The sequence below is a fragment of the Rutilus rutilus genome (assembly GCF_951802725.1).
Source record: "Rutilus rutilus genome assembly, chromosome: 4".
NCBI classification, from domain to species: domain Eukaryota; kingdom Metazoa; phylum Chordata; class Actinopteri; order Cypriniformes; family Leuciscidae; genus Rutilus; species Rutilus rutilus.
This window is the reverse complement of record NC_140212.1, coordinates 6,806,020-6,829,976: the sequence shown is the minus strand read 5'-3', so window position 1 is coordinate 6,829,976 and position 23,957 is coordinate 6,806,020. Positions and strand designations below refer to the sequence as shown.

The following is a 23,957-nucleotide window of genomic DNA, read 5'->3' as shown; positions in this document are numbered from 1 at the left end:
AGTGAAAAACATCAAGACAAACAAAAAAACACCCAGCAAACATTCGTGTCACAAAATCTAACAGTTCAACATTGGCTAGGGCCCACAGACTAACTGGTACGTGAAGAAGGATAACATCTTGACAGTTAACAAACTGTCATTAAGCTGTTCTGATCATCATGAGAATTAGCTGTGTGAAGAGTTTGTTTCCAGTCTTGTCTGTCGCTGTGGTGTTTCTCTATATGAGTTCTGTCAAGTGGGAAATCCAAACTCAAGAAAAGCAGCTTCACCAAGTCCAGCAGAATTTCTCGTTACATAGCGCACTTCTCCTCAACAAGCTGGACAAACTGGAGGCTCATTTATACGCTGTTGGTGAGTTTCTGTAATTAAATTTGACAAAATAAGTTTTGTTCTGTTTTACATGTTACCCTTTAAGCGTCTGTCATAATCTTATAGGTTAGTTCACCAAAATTTTTTAATTGTCATTAATTACTCACCCTCATGTCTTCGGAACACAAATGAAAATCTTTTTAATTAAATGATTTAAAAAAAAAAATTTAAACAGCTGTTACTAGGTCACGAATATGACTGGGATATCTCTTTTTAAACATCTTTTTAAAAACATGATGATAAACATTTTTCAAAAGTATTAAATTCGTGAGAAAAAAAAAGTATTGGGTTCACCTTTAGTTTTACATGCACAACATCACTATTTTGAAGAAACATGGACAGTTTGTATTAATGTCATTTTAAGTAGACTGATTTTCAAATAGATAAAACAACAGAAATCTGTTAATATGAGCATTAAAGTTCTAACGAATTTTATTGACTTACACAAACATTTTTGCAGAAGAGAAAAGCCTCAAAGTAAGAAATGAGAAGAAGCCAGCAAAGAAGCTGTTTCCAAACTCATATCTCTTCAAGAAATGGACAGTGGAACTTTCTGAGGACGACCAGAGGAAGGCTGAAGATCTCTTTCAGAAATACGGCTATAATGCCTTCCTCAGTGACCAGATGCCTCTGGACCGGGAGCTGCCGGACACTCGAGACCACAGGTGAGTTTCAGCCGTTCATGGAAACACTCTGACGTTCTTGCATTCATCCATTTTCCTTTTGTCATTGTTCTGTAGATGCATTGGCCGTGAATATCCACACAATCTGCCCACCATCAGCGTGATACTGATTTATCTGGATGAGGCTCTGTCTGTCATTCAAAGAGCCATTTGCAGCATCATCAACAGAACTCCAGCCCACCTGCTCAAAGAGATCATACTGGTGGACGACCACAGCAGAAATGGTTTGTTTCTCTCAAAACCTCATCAAATCCTATAGTTACAGATGCATATTATAAACAAACTGAGCTAGTCATTCTGGATGTATGTCTTCCACAGAAGAGCTGAAGACACAGCTGAATGTTTATGTCAGCTCCATCAATGAGAAGCACCCAGGCCTGGTGAAGATGGTGACCCATCCAGAACAGAAAGGCCTGTCCCAGGCCAGAATCTCAGGCTGGGAGGCTGCCACCGGAGATGTGGTTGCCATCTTGGACGCCCACATTGAGGTCCATGTCCAATGGTGTGAAACTGCTCAGCTGACTTCAGTATCTGGCAATAAAATCAATATTTGCTCAGCTAGATGATATTAAAACAAAATTGCATAACTGGTGCGAAGCAGTGTTGTAGTATTATTTTCAAATGAGTAATTTCCTAATATTTTGAATTAGCTTTTAGTTTTAGTAGTAATTGTTATGTTTATATTTCATTGTATTTCAGCTCTAATTCAATTACCGAAAAATATTTGAATAGCTTTAAATTTAGTGAACAATGACAACACTTGTGAACAACCACCACAGACACATGAACATTATAACAGTGTAATAATGAAATCACATTCTCAACTACTCTCTCACTTTTAGGGCGGAGCCTCTGCTTGCACGTATCCAGGCTGATCGCACGCTGGTCCTGAGTCCAGTGTTTGACAAAGTGAATTACTATGACTTGGAAGTGATAAACTATCCTGCCTCTGCTCATGGTTTTGACTGGGCTCTCTGGTGCATATACGTGGCTTTCCCACAGAAGTGGTACGATCAAAAAGACCCTTCACAGCCAGGAAAGTGAGTGTGTGTTGTGCAATATTGTGTTTAAGATGTGACTCCATATTAAAGAGACCATTTGATGCATCCTCTCCTCCGGTAGTTGTAACATAGCCTTCCCTCATGTTTTGAATAGCCTAACCTATGTAGTATTATTACTATATTTTTTTTTAACTTAATTTGTTTAATTTGGTCCTTTATGAATACAAAAAGACAGAAAATTTCTATAACTATTTTCTTTATTTTCCCACAAGATTTAAATCTTATTTTTAATCTAATATTATCTATTTAGATGTACACTCACCTAAAGGATTATTAGGAACACCATACTAATACTGTGTTTGACCCCCTTTCGCCTTCAGAACTGCCTTAATTCTACGTGGCATTGATTCAACAAGGTGCTGAAAGCATTCTTTAGAAATGTTGGCCCATATTGATAGGATAGCATCTTGCAGTTGATGGAGATTTGTGGGATGCACATCCAGGGCACGAAGCTCCCGTACCACCACATCCCAAAGATGAGATCTGGTGACTGTGGGGGCCATTTTAGGACAGTGAACTCATTGTCATGTTCAAGAAACCAATTTGAAATGATTCGAGCTTTGTGACATGGTGCATTATCCTGCTGGAAGTAGCCATCAGAGGATGGGTACATGGTGGTCATAAAGGGATGGACATGGTCATAAACAATGCTCAGGTAGGCCGTGGCATTTAAACGATGCCCAATTGGCACTAAGGGGCCTAAAGTGTGCCAAGAAAACATCCCCCACACCATTACACCACCACCACCAGCCTGCACAGTGGTAACAAGGCATGATGGATCCATGTTCTCATTCTGTTTACGCCAAATTCTGACTCTACCATCTGAATGTCTCAACAGAAATCGAGACTCCTCAGACCAGGCAACATTTTTCCAGTCTTCAACTGTCCAATTTTGGTGAGCTCGTGCAAATTGTAGCCTCTTTTTCCTATTTGTAGTGGAGATGAGTGGTACCCGGTGGGGTCTTCTGCTGTTGTAGCCCATCCGCCTCAAGGTTGTGCGTGTTGTGGCTTCACAAATGCTTTGCTGCATACCTCGGTTGTAACGAGTGGTTATTTCAGTCAAAGTTGCTCTTCTATCAGCTTGAATCAGTCGGCCCATTCTCCTCTGACCTCTAGCATCAACAAGGCATTTTCGCCCACAGGACTGCCGCATACTGGATGTTTTTCCCTTTTCACACCATTCTTTGTAAACCCTAGAAATGGTTGTGCGTGAAAATCCCAGTAACTGAGCAGATTGTGAAATACTCAGACCGGCCCGTCTGGCACCAACAACCATGCCACGCTCAAAATTGCTTAAATCACCTTTCTTTCCCATTCCACACCCCTAAATGCATTGAAGCAACTGCCATGTGATTGGTTGATTAGATAATTGCATTAATGAGAAATTGAACAGGTGTTCCTAATAATCCTTTAGGTGAGTGTATATTATTAATATTATTCATCTATAGGCCTATATATCATTTAAAAAGCATGTCACTGAATGCCACATAACACATTTGATTTGACTGGATAGTTGAAATATCATTATCATAGTTTCCAAGGAGCAAAAAAGCCATGTGAATAGAAAAAATATTTATGACAGTTAAATAAACAAATTAGAAATTTGACATTAAAATAATTATCTGCATTGTAAATGTGTTCAAATCAAAACCACTTCATATCTGTGTGCAGTCTGCATTGTGACTGATAAAAACACATTAGCCCCGTCATATGACCCCCCATTAATTTTAATGGGAATTTTGTGTATGTGTGTATGCATGTGAGTGTGTTCTGTATTGGGGATATTCTATAGTCTCGTGCCTTAATTTGTGTGTGTTTATTATTTTTTTCCCGCATTCCATTCATTCCTATGGGGGGTCAAATTGACCCGCCAGGGAAGGATTTGTTACTTTTTTATTACAACCAGATAAACTCCTCGAATCCAGTACATTTTTTGTTTGTGTGCATTCCAAGTTCAAGTGCGACAAAAGTCCTAAGGTTTTGGACCATTCTGAAGAACACTCAATTTTAAATTAAATTAATAAAATAAAATAAAAATAATTTCAGGTCAAAATAACCTGAGGAGAGGATGAGGGTTAATGTTTTCCTTTTCCTTTAGTGTGTAACCTATCTGTTACACGCTTGAGGTGTTTGGCCAATCACAGCGCAGTGGGTCAGCTGGCCAACCAGAGCACTCTGGGCTTTTTGGAAGGAGGAGCTTTGTAGAAATCAGTGTGTCAGACAGAGTGGGAATAGAGAGATGGCAATAATGTACATTATATGAAAATGTTTGTTTTTTTGAACATTAAAGAATGTTAACTATTCTAGTACACCCAATAAACACAATAATTACCTTTTAAAGTGTCACCATATAGCCTCTTTAGGTTCTTGTTGTATGAAAGCAGTTTCACGCTGGCAATCGTTCTGTTGAGCTGATGTTGCTATATTGTGCTCTATTAAGTCCGTTCTCTCCGCCTGTTCTCCAGGAGTCCCTCTGTAATGGGAATACTTGTGGTTGATCGTCTGTTCTTCGGTGAGATTGGGACTCTGGATGGAGGGATGCAGGTGTACGGAGGAGAGAACGTTGAATTAGGAATACGGGTAAAGCACATGATCATTCTACTGAATTATATTATATTAAACACTATATATTATACTATATTCAGTGTTGATTTTTCTCGGCTCAGGTGTGGCTGTGTGGAGGAAGTATAGAGATTGTTCCCTGCTCTAAAGTTGCTCACATTGAAAGGGCGCACAAACCCTACACGGCTGACCTTAGAGGTGTAATGAAGAGAAATGCCCTCAGAGTGGCAGAAGTTTGGATGGACGAATACAAGAAAAATGTCCACATCGCCTGGGGTGTCCCCATACAGGTAGATCTAATGAAAAGATTCAGCCACACAAATTCTGGATGTTCAAGACCAGTTCTAGGAGTCTTGATGTGTTGATTTTATCAGGTTCGGTTTGAGACCATTGAAGTAAACCGAGAGTTGTGACTAAAGGTTTGAAATGTTAAATTGTTTTGGCTCTTCATTAGATTTATGATCTGTTCTCTCCTTTTCCCACAGAACCATGGGATAGACATCGGTGATGTTTCAGAGAGAAAGAGACTGAGAGAGAGGCTGAAATGCAAACCATTCAAATGGTATCTGGAAAATGTCTATACAGCGTTAAATCCTAGGAATGATTTACTAGGTTATGGAGTGGTGAGTGACATATGGTTCACTATGACTCAAGAGAATTTTAGAGAGGTTTAATATAATGTCCTAATTATCTCTATCACACAGCTTATTAATGATCTGCAAACAAGTTTATGTTTGGATAAGGGGCCATCTGAGGAGAACACTCCCATTTTATATCCATGTCATTTCTCTTCCCCACAGGTATAATATCCTCTCTTCTCTTCTCTTCTCTTCTCTTCTCTTCTCTTCTCTTCTCTTCTCTTCTCTTCTCTTCTCTTCTCTTCTCTTCTCTTCTCTTCTCTTCTCTTCTCTTCTCTTCTCTTCTCTTCTCTTCTCTTTGTATTTTTGAGGAATATTTGACACACTTTAGTCTCGTCTTACACAGGTATTTTACTATACAGCAAGTGGTGAGATACTTGCTGATCCCCTGCCGACCCTTTTACACGATCGGAAGTGCTGTCTAATTGATCCCGGCTCAGGCAGGTTTCCAGAGCTGTCCTGGTGTTCAGGCACTGAAAAACAAAAACACATGTACTGGGACTTCAAACAGGTGAACAAACCCCAAATACTGAGAGGATACTATGGTATATCACAATATATTTCATTGTATGAAAACATTTTCTTCATCTTGTTTGATTTTTAGGGACAGGCCATACAGAACAGAGACACCAAACGCTGTCTGGAGATCAGTGCTGAGCAGAACGTAAAAAACGTTTTAATTCAGGAATGCAGAAACCAGCACTGGAAGATACAACATGTAATTCAGGATTTATGAAACTCAAGATATAATCAATTTAGATAAACGCAGCTGAAATGCTGGATCACGTTAAGAAACATCACAGAAAGTGTTATAAAATAACGTGAATGCAGCTATGAAAAATTTGAACTGAGAGAAATTAGATGCTAAAATGGCACAAAAATATAATTTGGCTGATGAGAAAGTAAAAATATAATTGATACTCGGAAAGAGGATTTAAGAAAAAAATAATGATTTTCACCTTTCAAATAGAAATCGCAATAAATGACAAAATAATTTGCAAAATAATAAGTCGCACAGCCCTAAATAAAACGCTTAACTATATAAAGATAAAGATTTGTCTTATCTGTTTACCTAGTATCTGTTTACTTGCATGTCATGTGAGATTTGTGATCATGTGAATGTGCTGTTAAATTATTGAAATATTCATTTAAATCCTCAGGGTGACACATCATATAATTAATTTACATATATGAGATTCAGAAATAAATTCATAAAGGTTTGGAACAACTGGGTGAGTAAATGATGACAGAATTTCAATTTATGTTCTGTCACCTATAGGCCTATATATCATTTAAAAAGCATGTCACTGAATGCCACATAACACATTTGATTTGACTGGATAGTTGAAATATCATTATCATAGTTTCCAAGGAGCAAAAAAGCCATGTGAATAGAAATAATATTTATGAGAGTTAAATAAACAAATTAGAAATTTGACATTAAAATAATTATCTGCATTGTAAATGTGTTCAAATCAAAACCACTTTTTGTGACTGATAAAAACACATTGGCCCCGTCATATGACCCCCCATTAATTTTAATGGGAATTTTGTGTTCTAACATTATTAGATCCTTTGGCATGACGACAAGTTCCATAATTCAGCTTATGCCTCATCAATCTATGCCTTTGTTATTGTAAGAGGTTAGCGACCCCTAGCGACGAAAAAAATTACATAATTGTGAAACAAATTACATAAAAGTGAACACTCAAGCCATGTCTCCCTCTAGCTGCCAAAACCAGCCATGTATGGAGGAGAGGGGAACAATAGAGAAGCTGTCCTTGCCACAGTCATCTGGGGTGGAGCTTTACTTATGTAGAACTTTACTTTACTTTAGAACATTATATATTGTGAAAGTGCTATGCAAATAAAACTGAAAACCAGCTCACCCAGTACTTCGGTTTCAGACGAACTGCCAACAAAGACTTTAAAGTTCATTAAATAGCCTGTGTAAATTTTAAAAGTCTTGTTTGCAGAGGCAGGGTGTTTCTATACTGTAAGTCAACTCTTTCTAAGTCTTTCAATGCTGCAGGTTTTGTGAATACTGAAAACTGCAACATGGTGATAATCTCTTTGGGAATACTCTCACTATGTGCCTATTGTGACTTAAAATAAAATATCTTTGACTTTTCCTAGTTTGGTGAACTTTATGTGGGTGATTCTCAATAAAAACAAATTACATAAAATAGTTATTGGTGTAACAAGTGCCTTCTGTAATAATTTAGGCTAAATCAAAATGAATCAAAAACACACACCATGAGAAAATGAAGTTAAAGGACTGTAATGTCAGACTGGTTCATTTTGCTGAATGATATCATTGAGGTTAAGACAGTTTGGTCAAGTGAATATTTTTGATGTGTTTAACTACCAGGATTCAATGTCCTGGTTTCCTCCTTCCCAAGATTAATGTGATCATGTTAGAGTGGTTAAGATCAGCCAAAAAAAAAAAAAAAACTCTCAGCAAACATTAGTGTCACAAACTCTAACATGGGACAGCACCCACAGACTAACTGGTACGTGAAGAAGGATAACATCTTGACAGTTAACAAACTGTGATTTTGCTGTTCTGATCATCATGAGAATTAGCTGTGTGAAGAGTTTGTTTCCAGTCTTGTCTGTCGCTGTGGTGTTTCTCTATATGAGTTCTCTCAAGTGGGAAATCCAAACTCAAGAAAAGCAGCTTCACCAAGTCCAGCAGAATTTCTCTCTACACAGCGCACTTCTCCTCAACAAGCTGGACAAACTGGAGGCTCATTTATACGCTGTTGGTGAGTTTCTAATATGTTTTGTAATGAAATTTGACAAAAATAATTTGTTCACCTGTTGTTTTATATATTACCCTTTAAACACTCTTTAAAGTTGTCAGGAGTCCAAAATTCACTCTATTTATTTTCTTATAGTTTACCCAAAAATGAAAAGAAAAAAAAACATAGGTTTGAATGACATAAGGTTGAGTAAATAATGAATATTTACTCAACTGTAAGAAAAAATGAAGTGGACGTCGAAGATCTCAAAAATGAAGTTTATTACAGCATAGCAGTGGCAAGGTACACAAAGCACCTTGGGTTCACCGGCATCAGAATGAACCCCGAACATACCCAATCCTAAACCTTTTATCCTGGTCTTAATGTAAATGAAGTTGCTCTTCTTGCAACAGCTGTGGTCTGTATGTTAATGAAATTGAGACACCCCATGGTCCCTAGTGTCCCACAGAAGGTTCTATGTTATTCTTTCAAATAAGAACAGTCAAAGGTTAAAGTGATAAGATTGTTTGAAGTCCCTTTAATCAAGATGGTTGTTGGTTGCCCTCTGTGATACTATTATTTACTTATTACTGAGATTGAATGTAATTTTCTCTATATGATAATTAAACTCTTTTAAGTGAAGGAACATTTTGATATACATATATATATTGGAGTGGAATTTTTGGGAACAGAACATAATTTCTTACACAACCTTATGTCATTCAAACCTATATGTTTTTTTTTCTTCTGTGGAACATATAATAAGATATTTCTGTCTGTCTGTCTTGATATATATGCAATGCATCATGCAAAAGTTTTCCATCAGCAATGCAATTAAGTGCTTAAGTGCAGAAATCTGTTAATATGAGCCTTAAGGTTTCAACTTTGCTGGTTTACCAGAGTAAAAAGTTCTAACAAATTTACACAAACTTTTTTGCAGAAGAGAAAAGCCTCAAAGTAAGAAATGAGAAGAAACCAGTGAAGAAGCCAGCAAAGAAGCTGTTTCCAAACTCATATCTCTTCAAGAAATGGACAGTGGAACTTTCTGAGGACGACCAGAGGAAGGCTGAAGATCTCTTTCAGAAATACGGCTATAATGCCTTCCTCAGTGACCAGATGCCTCTGGACCGGGAGCTGCCGGACACTCGAGACCACAGGTGAGTTTCAGCCGTTCATGGAAACACTCTGACGTTCTTGCATTCATCCATTTTCCTTTTGTCATTGTTCTGTAGATGCATTGGCCGTGAATATCCACACAATCTGCCCACCATCAGCGTGATACTGATTTATCTGGATGAGGCTCTGTCTGTCATTCAAAGAGCCATTTGCAGCATCATCAACAGAACTCCAGCCCACCTGCTCAAAGAGATCATACTGGTGGACGACCACAGCAGAAATGGTTTGTTTCTCTCAAAACCTCATCAAATCCTATAGTTACAGATGCATAAACAAACTGAGCTAGTCATTCTGGATGTATGTCTTCCACAGAAGAGCTGAAGACACAGCTGAATGTTTATGTCAGCTCCATCAATGAGAAGCACCCAGGCCTGGTGAAGATGGTGACCCATCCAGAGCAGAAAGGCCTGTCCCAGGCCAGAATCTCAGGCTGGGAGGCTGCCACCGGAGATGTGGTTGCCATCTTGGACGCCCACATTGAGGTCCATGTCAAATGGTGTGTAATTTTAGTAATTTTGTTATGTTTACATTTTATTGTATTTCAGCTTTATTTCAATTAACGAAAATTATTTGAATAGCTTTACTTTTAGTGAACAATGACAACACTTGTGAACAACCACCACAGACACATGAACATTATAACAGTGTAATAATGAAATCACATTCTCAAGTACTCTCTCACTTTTAGGGCGGAGCCTCTGCTTGCACGTATCCAGGCTGATCGCACGCTGGTCCTGAGTCCAGTGTTTGACAAAGCGAATTACTATGACTTGGAAGTGATAAACTATCCTGCCTCTGCTCATGGTTTTGACTGGACTCTCTGGTGCATATACGTGGCTTTCCCACAGAAGTGGTACGATCAAAAAGACCCTTCACAGCCAGGAAAGTGAGTGTGTGTTTTGTCTAAAATTGTGTTTAAGATGTGACTCCGTATTAAAGAGGCCATTTTATGCTTTTTTCCTTTCCCTTTAGTGTGTAATGCATCTGTTAGTGCATGTATAAGATCTGGAAATTTTCCACAAAAGGTATTTATTCTATCTAACAGAAAACACTGCTCCAGACCTGCCCAAAATGCATCAATCGAAGTCCAGATACAACTTCTGTAAAAGTCTGTCACAATTGAGTTTCATACCTGTCATGGCGCAGCTCTAAATAGAGTGGTGCAGGTATAACCCGGAAGACTAATTCACGACTGGTTCCTTCGAGATTTTCTTAAGGGTTTTTATAATTGGGTTTGTGTAATTTATGTTGTAGAACAAAACGTCAAAGTATCGTCAACTTATATTTACCACAGGCTTTATTTTACTCATAAATTGAAAAACCCCATTACAAAACCCCTTAGGAAAATCTTGAGGGAATCAGCTGCGAATTAGTCTTCCGGGCTCTGACGTCATACCTGCACCACTCTATAAGGTATATAAAGAAAAAAGGTGAGACACGATTGTGGTGTGGGGCATTACATATCTGTATCTGACACACGCTCGGCCAATCACAGCGCATTGGGTCAGCCGGCCAATCAGAGAACTCTGGGCTTTTCAGAAGGAGGAGCTTTGTAGATATCAGAGCTAGTCTGTTAGACAAAGAATAGAGGGGAATATGTGAAAAATTAAGTTTTTTGAATATTAAAGCATGATAACTAGTATAAACAAAGTAACAACCTTTTAAAATAGCATCACATGGCCTCTAAGTTTAAGTTGTATGAAAGCAGTTTCACGCTGGCAATCGTTCTGTTGAGCTGATGTTGCTATATTGTGCTCTATTAAATCCGTTCTCTCCGCCTGTTCTCCAGGAGTCCCTCTGTAATGGGAATACTTGTGGTTGATCGTCTGTTCTTCGGTGAGATTGGGACTCTGGATGGAGGGATGCAGGTGTACGGAGGAGAGAATGTTGAATTAGGAATACGGGTAAAGCACATGATCATTCTACTGAATTATATTATATTAAACACTATATATTATACTATATTCAGTGTTTTTTCGGCTCAGGTGTGGCTGTGTGGAGGAAGTATAGAGATTGTTCCCTGCTCTAAAGTTGCTCACATTGAAAGGGCACACAAACCCTACATGCCTGACCTTAGTGGTGTAATGAAGAGAAATGCCCTCAGGGTGGCAGAAGTTTGGATGGACGAATACAAGAAAAATGTCCACATCGCCTGGGGTGTCCCCATACAGGTAGATCTAATGAAAAGATTCAGCCACACAAATTCTGGATATTCAAGACTAGTTCTTGGAGTCTTAATGTGTTGATTTTATCAGGTTCGGTTTGAGACCATTAAAGTAAACCGAGAGGTGTGACTAAAGGTTTGAAATGTTAAATTGTTTTGGCTCTTCATTAGATTTATGATCTGTTCTCTCCTTTTCCCACAGAACCATGGGATAGACATCGGTGATGTTTCAGAGAGAAAGAGACTGAGAGAGAGGCTGAAATGCAAACCATTCAAATGGTATCTGGAAAATGTCTATACAGCGTTAAATCCTAGAAATGATGTATTAGGTTATGGAGTGGTGAGTGACATATGGTTCACTATGACTCAAGAGAATTTTAGAGAGGTTTAATATAATGTCCTTATTGTCTCTATCACACAGCTTATTAATGATCTGCAAACAAGTTTATGTTTGGATAAGGGGCCATCTGAGGAGAACACTCCCATTTTATATCCATGTCATTTCTCTTCCCCACAGGTATAATATCCTCTCTTCTCTTCTCTTCTCTTCTCTTCTCTTCTCTTCTCTTCTCTTCTCTTCTCTTCTCTTCTCTTCTCTTCTCTTCTCTTCTCTTCTCTTCTCTTCTCTTCTCTTTGTATTTTTGAGGAATATTTGACACACTTTAGTCTCGTCTTACACAGATATTTTACTATACAGCAAGTGGTGAGATACTTGCTGATCCCCTGCCGACCCTTTTACACGATCGGAAGTGCTGTCTAATTGATCCCGGCTCAGGCAGGTTTCCAGAGCTGTCCTGGTGTTCAGGCACTGAAAAACAAAAACACATGTACTGGGACTTCAAACAGGTGAACAAACCCCAAATACTGAGAGGATACTGTGGTATATCACAATCTGAACATTGCATGAATTTTTTTTTCTTCATCTTGTTTGATTTTCAGGGACAGGCCATACAGAACAGAGACACCAAACGCTGTCTGGAGATCAGTGCTGAGCAGAACGTAAAAAACGTTTTTATTCAGGAATGCAGAAACCAGCACTGGAAGATACAACATGTAATTCAGGATTTATGAAACTCAAGATATAATCAATTTAGATAAACGCAGCTGAAATGCTGGATCACGTTAAGAAACATCACAGAAAGTGTTATAAAATAACGTGAATGCAGCTACGAACATTTTGAACTGAATGAAATTAGACGCTAAAATGGCACAAAAATATCATATGGCTGATGAGAAAGTAAAAATATAATTGATACTCGGAAAGAGGAGTGATTTTCACCGTTCAAATAGAAATCACAATTAATGAAAAAATAATTAGCAAAATAATAAGTCGCACAGCCCTAAATAAAACACTTAACTATATAAAGATAAAAATTAGTTTTATCTGTTTACCTAGTATCTGTTTACTTGCATTTCATGTGAGATTTGTGAACATGCGAATGTACTGTTAAATTATTGAAATATTCATTTAAATCCTCAGGGTGACACATCATATAATTAATTTACATATAAGGGATTCAGCCGACAAATAAGTTTGAGAACACCTGATACAGAGCAAGTAAACTTTACATATAGTTTACAGAAACTTTACTAAATTAATGATAACCCCCCTAGTAAGTCCTTTTCTACTTGGATAAAGAAGTGTCTGTTTCAGTTTTTCAGAAGTACATTTACATGTAAATATATGTGAATTAAGCTTGTTTGATCTCCTATCGCTTTAGAGAGTCATTCTGTTGAGACCCCCACCCAGTTGAGCTCTAGTTAATATCAAGTGTTCAAAACTCCTCCGCTCACAGGAGCTCCTGCTGTTTTGAGTTCCACCTAGACAGTGACATTGAGTGTTAGGCCGTCTTGGGTTGAGTAGGTCGGGCCTCCTCTCGCTCAGAGAGTCGTTCTGCTGAGGCCTCCTCTCATCTGAGCTCTAACTAGACAGTGAAGGGCCGCCTTTGTAAACTGTCTTTGATTAGACCCGTCTCAGGCCCCTTTCCTTGGGTTGAACCAGATTCTCCTAGTGAAGTGACAAGGCGAGGGAACTCTCGTTTCTCCTTGCCTGAATTCCCCTAAAGGTAATGTCTGTCAGTTGGACTGGCATTACCAGACCTTGATCTCTGCCCTTGGGACAGGCGTTGTCCGCATGCCCCGGTTAGGGTTCTCCTGGCTTAGGGCATGGGCCTAGGTCATGGCTGTGGGGAATGGTGTCATTGACAATTCTGTTTGACATAAGTGAGGGATCGGTCTCTGGCATGTAAGTCCGTTGAGCCTTCTTTGTGCTTGTCATGGCCATTAGGCAGTTATTCCTTCAGCATGGTGGAGGGTACTCGTTCCCCAAAGTGTCTTCGGATGCAGTGCGAGTTCTCATTCGAAAGGGAACGTCTCAAGTTACGCATGTAACCATGGTTCCCTGAGAAGGGGAACAAGACACTGTGTTTTGCTGCCATGCTTCGGGTATACCTGTTCACGTCTCCTTCAGACAAAAGTGCTGATGACATGTACTCTTGGTGCCCTTTTATACTCACGGTTGCAATTAAAGGCAGGGTAGGTAGGATTTATTAAAAATTAAAGATCCAAATTTGTTAAAACTTTCTATATATATCAATACATAATTAAAATGTAAGAACTCTGAAAAAAAGAGTATAAAAATCAAGTGACTCTAGACCGTTTAATCTGTATTAAACACAGCTCATTATTTCGATTCGGGACGAATCAAAGGATTGGCTTAGGCGACTGTCACTCTCTCGCAACCATGGCAACCACCCTTTTGCCACACAGCACCTGCCCACTTGCGCGCGACCGTTTGATTTGAGGAGTGCGAGAGGCACGGAACCTGATCACACCTCCGTCCAGTAGATGGCGGTAATGCACTATGTTTGCAAGCTGCCAATAAAATCTATCGAAGAAGAAGAAGAAGGCACTGAACCTAGGAATACCAAAACAATGGCAGAGAAAGAGCAATCTAAATTTACAGTACCGGCATATGCAGTTAGTGAAGGCAAACCAGGCAAAAAAATGCCCCTTCCCCTCCGCTTGTCTCAGGTAAATAATGCGTCCTCTAGCTCAGCGGTCGGAGTCGCGCGTTCATGTGTTTTGGGGGCGTGGCTTTGGAAGAAGCACAGAAATGAGGGGGTGGAGTGAATGGAAATAATGAGATGTCTTTAAAACAGTCGTGAGAGGTCTACAGACACTCGATTTTGATACTTTCTTTTTCAGAGTACTTACATTTTAATTATGTATTGATATGTACATAAAGTTTAAACAAATTTGAAAAATAAAATTTTTAGACCATTTCTACCTACCCTGCCTTTAAGTGACGTCACAGGCTGTTTTTACACGTTTTTACATGTATTTCAGACATCGTCATGCCAGAGGCATTCCCCAAAGTGTCTTAGGACACAGTGTCTTGTTCCCCTTCTCAGGGAACCATGGTTACATGTGTAACTTGAGATGTTTTTCAAATATTATGCATCACATTGCATTGTTGCATAATATGTGCATCAATGTTCTCACTTGTGTTTTTGTAGTCTTCATGAAATATGAACCTCTTGTTTTGTTATAATCACACTCTGCCTGAAACTGAGGATATGTAATATGCGTATGTCATATATCAATAAGTTGTTAAAACATCTTATATTTGCTAAACTGTAAGTGAATGAAAATTCAAAATGATAAATGATTATAGGTATTTAATCAGCTCCATTAATAATTCTAGATACCTTATTGTCTGAATTGTTTAGATTTTTAGAATGCACATTAGCTTATTTTTCTGTGCTTCATACCACAGTCATGTTAAAAACATCAATGTAGTCACTCATCCATAAACATTATTAGATCCTTCGGCACGACGACAAGTTCCATAATTCAGCTTATGCATCATCAATCTATGCCTTTGTTATTGTAAGAGGTTAGTGACCCCTAGCGACAAATTTTTTTTACATAATTGTAGCTTTAAGTGAACGCTCAAGCCATGTCTCCCTCTAGCTGCCAAAACCAGCCATATATGGAGGAGAGGGGAACAATAGAGAAGCTGTCCTTGCCACAGTCATCTGGGGTGGAGCTTTACTTTTGTAAAGCTTCTTTAGAACATTATATATTGTGAAAGTGCTATGCAAATAAAACTGAAAACCAGCTCACCCAGCACTTCGTTTTCAGACGAACTGCCAACAAAGACTTTAAAGTTCATTAAATAGCATGTGTAAAATGTAAAAGTCTTGTTTGCAGAGGCAGGGTATTTCTTTATAAATTAATGTTACAATACTGTAAGTCAACTCTTTCTAAGTCTTTCAATGCTGCAGGTTTTGTGAATACTGAAAACTGCAACAGGGGATAATCTCTTTGGGAATACTCTCACTATGTGCCTATTGTGACTTAAAATAAAATATCTTTGACTTTTCCTAGTTTGGTGAACTTTATGTGGGTGATTCTCAATAAAAACAAATTACATAAAATAGTTATTGGTGTAACAAGTGCCTTCTGTAATAATTTAGGCTAAATCAAAATGAATCAAAAACACACACCATGAGAAAATGAAGTTAAAGGACTGTAATGTCAGACTGGTTCATTTTGCTGAATGATATCATTGAGGTTAAGACAGTTTGGTCAAGTGAATATTTTTGATGTGTTTAACTACCAGGATTCAATGTCCTGGTTTCCTCCTTCCCAAGATTAATGTGATCATGTTAGAGTGATAAAGATCAGCAAACTAAAAAAAAACTCTCAGCAAACATTAGTGTCACAAAATCTAACATGGGACAGCGCCCACAGACTAACTGGCACGCGAAGAAGGATAACATCTTGACAGTTAACAAACTGTGATTTTGCTGTTCTGATCATCATGAGAATTAGCAGTGTGAAGAGTTTGTTTCCAGTCTTGTCTGTCGCTGTGGTGTTTCTCTATATGAGTGCTCTCAAGTGGGAAATCCAAACTCAAGAAAAGCAGCTTCACCAAGTCCAGCAGAATTTCTCTCTACACAGCGCACTTCTCCTCAACAAGCTGGACAAACTGGAGGCTCATTTATACGCTGTTGGTGAGTTTCTAATGTTTTGTAATGAAATCTCTTTAAAGTTGTCAGGAAACCAAAATTCACTCTATTTTTTTTCTTATGGTTCACCCAAAAATAGAAATTCTTCATTTACTCAACCTTATGTCATTCAAACGTATGTTTTTTTCTTCTTCTGTGAAACATAAAATAAGATATTTCTGTCTGCCTGTCTGTCTTGATACTATGCAATGCATCATGCAAAAGTTTTCCATCACTAATGCAATTAAGTGCTTTAAAAAAAACAGCTGTTACTATGCCACTATGACTGGGATATCTCTTTTTAAAATAAAAACATGATGATAAACATTTTTCAAAAGTATTTTTCAAGTCTTGAGAAAAAAAATTACTGAGAAAAATTACATAACAATGTAAAACTAAAGGTGAATTACACCTTTATTTTTTACATTGTCATGCAAAATATTATTTAAATCACTATATTGAAGAAACTTGGTTGGATTGTATTAATGTAATTTAAAATGATTGTAGACAATGATTTTTAAATAGATAAAACAACAGAAATCTGTTAATATGAGCCATAAGGTTTCAACTTTGCTGGTTTACCAGAGTAAAAAGTTCTAACGAATTTTATTGACTTACACAAACATTTTTGCAGATGAGAAAAGCCTCAAAGTAAGAAATTAGAAGAAACCAGTGAAGAAGCCAGCAAAGAAACTGTTTCCAAACTCTGAACTCTTCAAGAAATGGACAGTGGAACTTTCTGAGGACGACCAGAGGAAGGCTGAAGATCTCTTTCAGAAATACGGCTATAATGCCTTCCTCAGTGACCAGATGCCTCTGGACCGGGAGCTGCCGGACACTCGAGACCACAGGTGAGTTTCAGCCGTTCATGGAAACACTCTGACGTTCTTGCATTCATCCATTTTCCTTTTGTCATTGTTCTGTAGATGCATTGGCCGTGAATATCCACACAATCTGCCCACCATCAGCGTGATACTGATTTATCTGGATGAGGCTCTGTCTGTCATTCAAAGAGCCATTTGCAGCATCATCAACAGAACTCCAGCCCACCTGCTCAAAGAGATCATACTGGTGGACGACCACAGCAGAAATGGTTTGTTTCTCTCAAAACCTCATCAAATCCTATAGTTACAGATGCATAAACAAACTGAGCTAGTCATTCTGGATGTATGTCTTCCACAGAAGAGCTGAAGACACAGCTGAATGTTTATGTCAGCTCCATCAATGAGAAGCACCCAGGCCTGGTGAAGATGGTGACCCATCCAGAGCAGAAAGGCCTGTCCCAGGCCAGAATCTCAGGCTGGGAGGCTGCCACCAGAGATGTGGTTGCCATCTTGGACGCCCACATTGAGGTCCATGTCAAATGGTGTGTAATTTTAGTAATCTTGTTATATTTACATTTTATTGTATTTCAGCTTTATTTCAATTAACGGAAATAATTTGAATAGCTTTAATTTTAGATAACAATGACAACACTTGTGAACAACCACCACAGACACATGAACATTATAACAGTGTAATAATGAAATGACATTTTCTCAACTACTCTCTCACTTTTAGGGCGGAGCCTCTGCTTGCACGTATCCTAGGCTGATCGGACGCTGGTCCTGAGTCCAGTGTTTGACAAAGTGAATTACAATGACTTGGAAGTGATAAACTATCCTGCCTTTGCTCATGGTTTTGACTGGGCTCTCTGGTGCACGTACGTGGCTTTCCCACAGAAGTGGTACGATCAAAAAGACCCTTCACAGCCAGGAAAGTGAGTGTGTGTTTTGTCTAATATTGTGTTTAAGATGTGACTCCGTATTAAAGAGGCCATTTTATGCTTTTTACCTTTCCCTTTAGTGTGTAATGCATCTGTTAGTGCATGTATAAGATATGGAAATTTTCCACAAAAGGTATTTATTCTATCTAACAGAAAACACTGCTCCAGTCCTGCCCAAAATGCATCAATCGAAGTCCAGATACAACTTCTGTAAACGTCTGTCACAATTGAGTTTCATACCTGTCATGGCGCAGCTCTAAATAGAGTGGTGCAGGTATAACCCGGAAGACTAATTCACAACTGGTTCCTTCGAGATTTTCTTAAGGGTTTTTATAATTGGATTTGTGTAATTTACGTTGTAGAACAAAACGTCAAAGTATCGTCAGCTTATATTTACCACAGGCTTTATTTTACTCATAAATTGAAAAACCCCATTACAAAACCCCTTAGGAAAATCTTGAGGGAATCAGCTGCGAATTAGTCTTCCCGGCTCTGACGTCATACCTGCACCACTCTATAAGGTATATAAAGAAAAAAGGTGAGACACGATTGTGGTGTGGGGCATTACATATCTGTATCTGACACACGCTCGGCCAATCACAGCGCATTGGGTCAGCCGGCCAATCAGAGAACTCTGGGCTTTTCGGAAGGAGGAGCTTTGTAGATATCAGAGCTAGTCTGTTAGACAAAGAATAGAGGGGGATATGTGAAAAATTAAGTTTTTTGATTTTTTTGATAACTATACTAGTAAACCCAATAAACAAAGTAACAACCTTTTAAAATAGCATCACATGGCCTCTAAGTTTAAGTTGTATGAAAGCAGTTTCACGCTGGCAATCGTTCTGTTGAGCTGATGTTGCTATATTGTGCTCTATTAAATCCGTTCTCTCCGCCTGTTCTCCAGGAGTCCCTCTGTAATGGGAATACTTGTGGTTGATCGTCTGTTCTTCGGTGAGATTGGGACTCTGGATGGAGGGATGCAGGTGTACGGAGGAGAGAACGTTGAATTAGGAATACGGGTAAAGCACATGATAATTCTACTGAATTATATTATATTAAACACTATATATTATACTATATTCAGTGTTTTTTCGGCTCAGGTGTGGCTGTGTGGAGGAAGTATAGAGATTGTTCCCTGCTCTAAAGTTGCTCACATTGAAAGGGCGCACAAACCCTACATGCCTGACCTTAGAGGTGTAATGAAGAGAAATGCCCTCAGGGTGGCAGAAGTTTGGATGGACGAGTACAAGAAATATGTCCACATCGCCTGGGGTGTCCCCATACAGGTAGATCTAATGAAAAGATTCAGCCACACAAATTCTGGATGTTCAAGACCAGTTCTAGGAGTCTTGATGTGTTGATTTTGTCAGGTTCGGTTTGAGACCATTAAAGTAAACCGAGAGGTGTGACTAAAGGTTTGAAATGTTAAATTGTTTTGGCTCTTCATTAGATTTATGATCTGTTCTCTCCTTTTCCCACAGAACCATGGGATAGACATCGGTGATGTTTCAGAGAGAAAGAGACTGAGAGAGAGGCTGAAATGCAAACCATTCAAATGGTATCTGGAAAATGTCTATACAGCGTTAAATCCTAGGAATGATTTACTAGGTTATGGAGTGGTGAGTGACATATGGTTCACTATGACTCAAGAGAATTTTAGAGAGGTTTAATATAATGTCCTAATTATCTCTATCACACAGCTTATTAATGATCTGCAAACAAGTTTATGTTTGGATAAGGGGCCATCTGAGGAGAACACTCCCATTTTATATCCATGTCATTTCTCTTCCCCACAGGTATAATATCCTCTCTTCTCTTCTCTTCTCTTCTCTTCTCTTCTCTTCTCTTCTCTTCTCTTCTCTTCTCTTCTCTTCTCTTCTCTTCTCTTCTCTTCTCTTCTCTTCTCTTCTCTTCTCTTCTCTTTGTATTTTTGAGGAATATTTGACACACTTTAGTCTCGTCTTACACAGGTATTTTACTATACAGCAAGTGGTGAGATACTTGCTGATCCCCTGCCGACCCTTTTACACGATCGGAAGCGCTGTCTAATTGATCCCGGCTCAGGCAGGTTTCCAGAGCTGTCCTGGTGTTCAGGCACTGAAAAACAAAAACACATGTACTGGGACTTCAAACAGGTGAACAAACCCCAAATACTGAGAGGATACTGTGGTATATCACAATCTGAACATTGCATGCAATTTTTTTCTTCATCTTGTTTGATTTTCAGGGACAGGCCATACAGAACAGAGACACCAAACGCTGTCTGGAGATCAGTGCTGAGCAGAACGTAAAAAACGTTTTTATTCAGGAATGCAGAAACCAGCACTGGAAGATACAACATGTAATTCAGGATTTATGAAACTCAAGATATAATCAATTTACATAAACGCAGCTGAAATGCTGGATCACGTTAAGAAACATCACAGAAAGTGTTATAAAATAACGTGAATGCAGCTATGAACATTTTGAACTGAATGAAATTAGACGCTAAAATGGCACAAAAATATCATATGGCTGATGAGAAAGTAAAAATATAATTGATACTCGGAAAGAGGAGTGATTTTCACCGTTCAAATAGAAATCACAATTAATGAAAAAATAATTAGCAAAATAATGTCGCACAGCCCTAAATAAAACACTTAACTATATAAAGATAAAAATTAGTTTTAGTTAATATCAAGTGTTCAAAACTCCTCCGCTCACAGGAGCTCCTGCTGTTTTGAGTTCCACCTAGACAGTGACATTGAGTGTTAGGCCGTCTTGGGTTGAGTAGGTCGGGCCTCCTCTTGCTCAGAGAGTCGTTCTGCTGAGGCCTCCTCTCATCTGAGCTCTAACTAGACAGTGGCATACGGGCATACGGGCCGCCTTTGTAAACTGTCTTTGATTAGACCCGTCTCAAGCCCCTTTCCTTGGGTTGAACCAGATTCTCCTAGTGAAGTGACAAGGCGAGGGAACTCTCGTTTCTCCTTGCCTGAATTCCCCTAAAGGTAATGTCTGTCAGTTGGACTGGCATTACCAGACCTTGATCTCTGCCCTTGGGACAGGCGTTGTTCGCATGCCCCGGTTAGGGTTCTCCTGGCTTAGGGCATGGGCCTAGGTCATGGCTGTGGGGAATGGTGTCATTGACAATTCCTTTTTGACCTAAGTGAGGGATCGGTTGAGCCTTCTTTGTGCTTGTCGTCGCCATTAGGCAGTTATTCCTTCAGCATGGTGGAGGGTACTCGTTCCCCAAAGTGTCTTCGGACGCAGTGCAAGTTCTCATTCGAAAGGGAACGTCTCAAGTTACGCATGTAACCATGGTTCCCTGAGAAGGGGAACAAGACACTGTGTTTTGCTGCCATGCTTCGGGCATACCTGTTCACGTCTCCTTCAGACAAAAGTGCTGATGACATACTCTTGGTGCCCTTTTATACTCACGGTTGCAATTAAGTGACGTCACAGGCTGTTTTTACACGTTTTTACATGTATTTCAGACATCGTCATGCCAGAGGCATTCCCCAAAGTGTCTTAGGACACAGTGTCTTGTTCCCCTTCTCAGGGAACCATGGTTACATGTGTAACTTGAGATGTTTTTCAAATATTATGCATCACATTGCATTGTTGCATAATATGTGCATCAATGTTCTCACTTGTGTTTTTGTAGTCTTTATGAAATATGAACCTCTTGTTTTGTTATAATCACACTCTGCCTGAAACTGAGGATATGTAATATGCGTATGTCATATATCAATAAGTTGTTAAAACATCTTATATTTGCTAAACTGTAAGTGAATGAAAATTCAAAATGATAAATGATTATAGGTATTTAATCAGCTCCATTAATAATTCTAGATACCTTATTGTCTGAATTGTTTAGATTTTTAGAATGCACATTAGCTTATTTTTCTGTGCTTCATACCACAGTCATGTTAAAAACATCAATGTAGTCACTCATCCATAAACATTATTAGATCCTTCGGCACGACGACAAGTTCCATAATTCAGCTTATGCATCATCAATCTATGCCTTTGTTATTGTAAGAGGTTAGTGACCCCTAGCGACGAATTTTTTTTACATAATTGTAGCTTTAAGTGAACGCTCAAGCCATGTCTCCCTCTAGCTGCCAAAACCAGCCATATATGGAGGAGAGGGGAACAGAAGCTGTCCTTGCCACAGTCATCTGGGGTGGAGCTTTACTTTTGTAAAGCTTCTTTAGAACATTATATATTGTGAAAGTGCTATGCAAATAAAACTGAAAACCAGCTCACCCAGCACTTCGTTTTCAGACGAACTGCCAACAAAGACTTTAAAGTTCATTAAATAGCCTGTGTAAAATGTAAAAGTCTTGTTTGCAGAGGCAGGGTATTTCTTTATAAATTAATGTTACAATACTGTAAGTCAACTCTTTCTAAGTCTTTCAATGCTGCAGGTTTTGTGAATACTGAAAACTGCAACAGGGGATAATCTCTTTGGGAATACTCTCACTATGTGCCTATTGTGACTTAAAATAAAATATCTTTGACTTTTCCTAGTTTGGTGAACTTTATGTGGGTGATTCTCAATAAAAACAAATTACATAAAATAGTTATTGGTGTAACAAGTTCCTTCTGTAATAATTTAGGCTAAATCAAAATGAATCAAAAACACACACCATGAGAAAATGAAGTTAAAGGACTGTAATGTCAGACTGGTTCATTTTGCTGAATGATATCATAGAGGTGAAGACAGTTTGGTCAAGTGAATATTTTTGATGTGTTTAACTACCAGGATTCAATGTCCTGGTTTCCTCCTTCCCAAGATTAATGTGATCATGTTAGAGTGATAAAGATCAGCAAACTAAAAAAAAACTCTCAGCAAACATTAGTGTCACAAACTCTAACATGGGACAGCGCCCACAGACTAACTGGTACGTGAAGAAGAAGGATAACATCTTGACAGTTAACAAACTGTGATTTTGCTGTTCTGATCATCATGAGAATTAGCTGTGTGAAGAGTTTGTTTCCAGTCTTGTCTGTCGCTGTGGTGTTTCTCTATATGAGTTCTGTCAAGTGGGAAATCCAAACTCAAGAAAAGCAGCTTCACCAAGTCCAGCAGAATTTCTCGTTACACAGCGCACTTCTCCTCAACAAGCTGGACAAACTGGAGGCTCATTTATACGCTGTTGGTGAGTTTCTAATGTTTTGTAATGAAATCTCTTTAAAGTTGTCAGGAAACCAAAATTCACTCTATTTTTTTTCTTATGGTTCACCCACAAATAGAAATTCTTCATTTACTCAACCTTATGTCATTCAAACGTATGTTTTTTTCTTCTTCTGTGAAACATAAAATAAGATATTTCTGTCTGCCTGTCTGTCTTGATACTATGCAATGCATCATGCAAAAGTTTTCCATCACTAATGCAATTAAGTGCTTTAAAAAAAAACAGCTGTTACTATGCCACTATGACTGGGATATCTCTTTTTAAAATAAAAACATGATGATAAACATTTTTCAAAAGTATTTTTCAAGTCTTGAGAAAAAAAATTACTGAGAAAAATTACATAACAATGTAAAACTAAAGGTGAATTACACCTTTATTTTTTACATTGTCATGCAAAATATTATTTAAATCACTATATTGAAGAAACTTGGTTGGATTGTATTAATGTAATTTAAAATGATTGTAGACAATGATTTTTAAATAGATAAAACAACAGAAATCTGTTAATATGAGCCATAAGGTTTCAACTTTGCTGGTTTACCAGAGTAAAAAGTTCTAACGAATTTTATTGACTTACACAAACATTTTTGCAGATGAGAA

The 23,957-nt window shown here is 38.5% G+C and overlaps 2 protein-coding genes and 1 pseudogene across 3 annotated transcripts; all 3 read left to right on the top strand.

Moving 5' to 3' along the window:
* Positions 1-79: 79 nt before the first annotated feature.
* LOC311288879 (putative polypeptide N-acetylgalactosaminyltransferase 8) lies at positions 80-6,354 on the top strand. Its single transcript, XM_084406515.1, has 11 exons — positions 80-351; positions 830-1,034; positions 1,110-1,276; positions 1,371-1,554; positions 1,895-2,092; positions 4,579-4,693; positions 4,780-4,965; positions 5,161-5,298; positions 5,380-5,475; positions 5,660-5,824; positions 5,918-6,354. Exons 1-11 carry the CDS (start codon positions 159-161, stop codon positions 6,047-6,049), a joined length of 1,779 nt encoding a protein of 592 aa, XP_084262641.1. The 5' UTR covers positions 80-158; the 3' UTR covers positions 6,050-6,354.
* Positions 6,355-7,886: 1,532 nt separating this feature from the next.
* Positions 7,887-12,646, top strand: LOC311288899 (putative polypeptide N-acetylgalactosaminyltransferase 8). The gene is made up of 11 exons (XM_084406540.1): positions 7,887-8,081; positions 8,998-9,214; positions 9,290-9,456; positions 9,546-9,729; positions 9,922-10,119; positions 11,023-11,137; positions 11,219-11,404; positions 11,600-11,737; positions 11,819-11,914; positions 12,079-12,243; positions 12,337-12,646. The coding sequence occupies exons 1-11, from the start codon at positions 7,889-7,891 to the stop codon at positions 12,466-12,468; spliced, it is 1,791 nt and encodes a 596-aa protein (XP_084262666.1). The 5' UTR covers positions 7,887-7,888; the 3' UTR covers positions 12,469-12,646.
* Positions 12,647-16,225: 3,579 nt separating this feature from the next.
* On the top strand, positions 16,226-20,537 carry LOC311288882 (putative polypeptide N-acetylgalactosaminyltransferase 8; annotated as a pseudogene). Its single transcript, XR_014630275.1, has 11 exons — positions 16,226-16,418; positions 17,086-17,263; positions 17,339-17,505; positions 17,595-17,778; positions 17,973-18,171; positions 19,082-19,196; positions 19,278-19,463; positions 19,659-19,796; positions 19,878-19,973; positions 20,148-20,312; positions 20,405-20,537. The product of XR_014630275.1 is annotated as a putative polypeptide N-acetylgalactosaminyltransferase 8 (transcript).
* Positions 20,538-23,957: the final 3,420 nt, after the last annotated feature.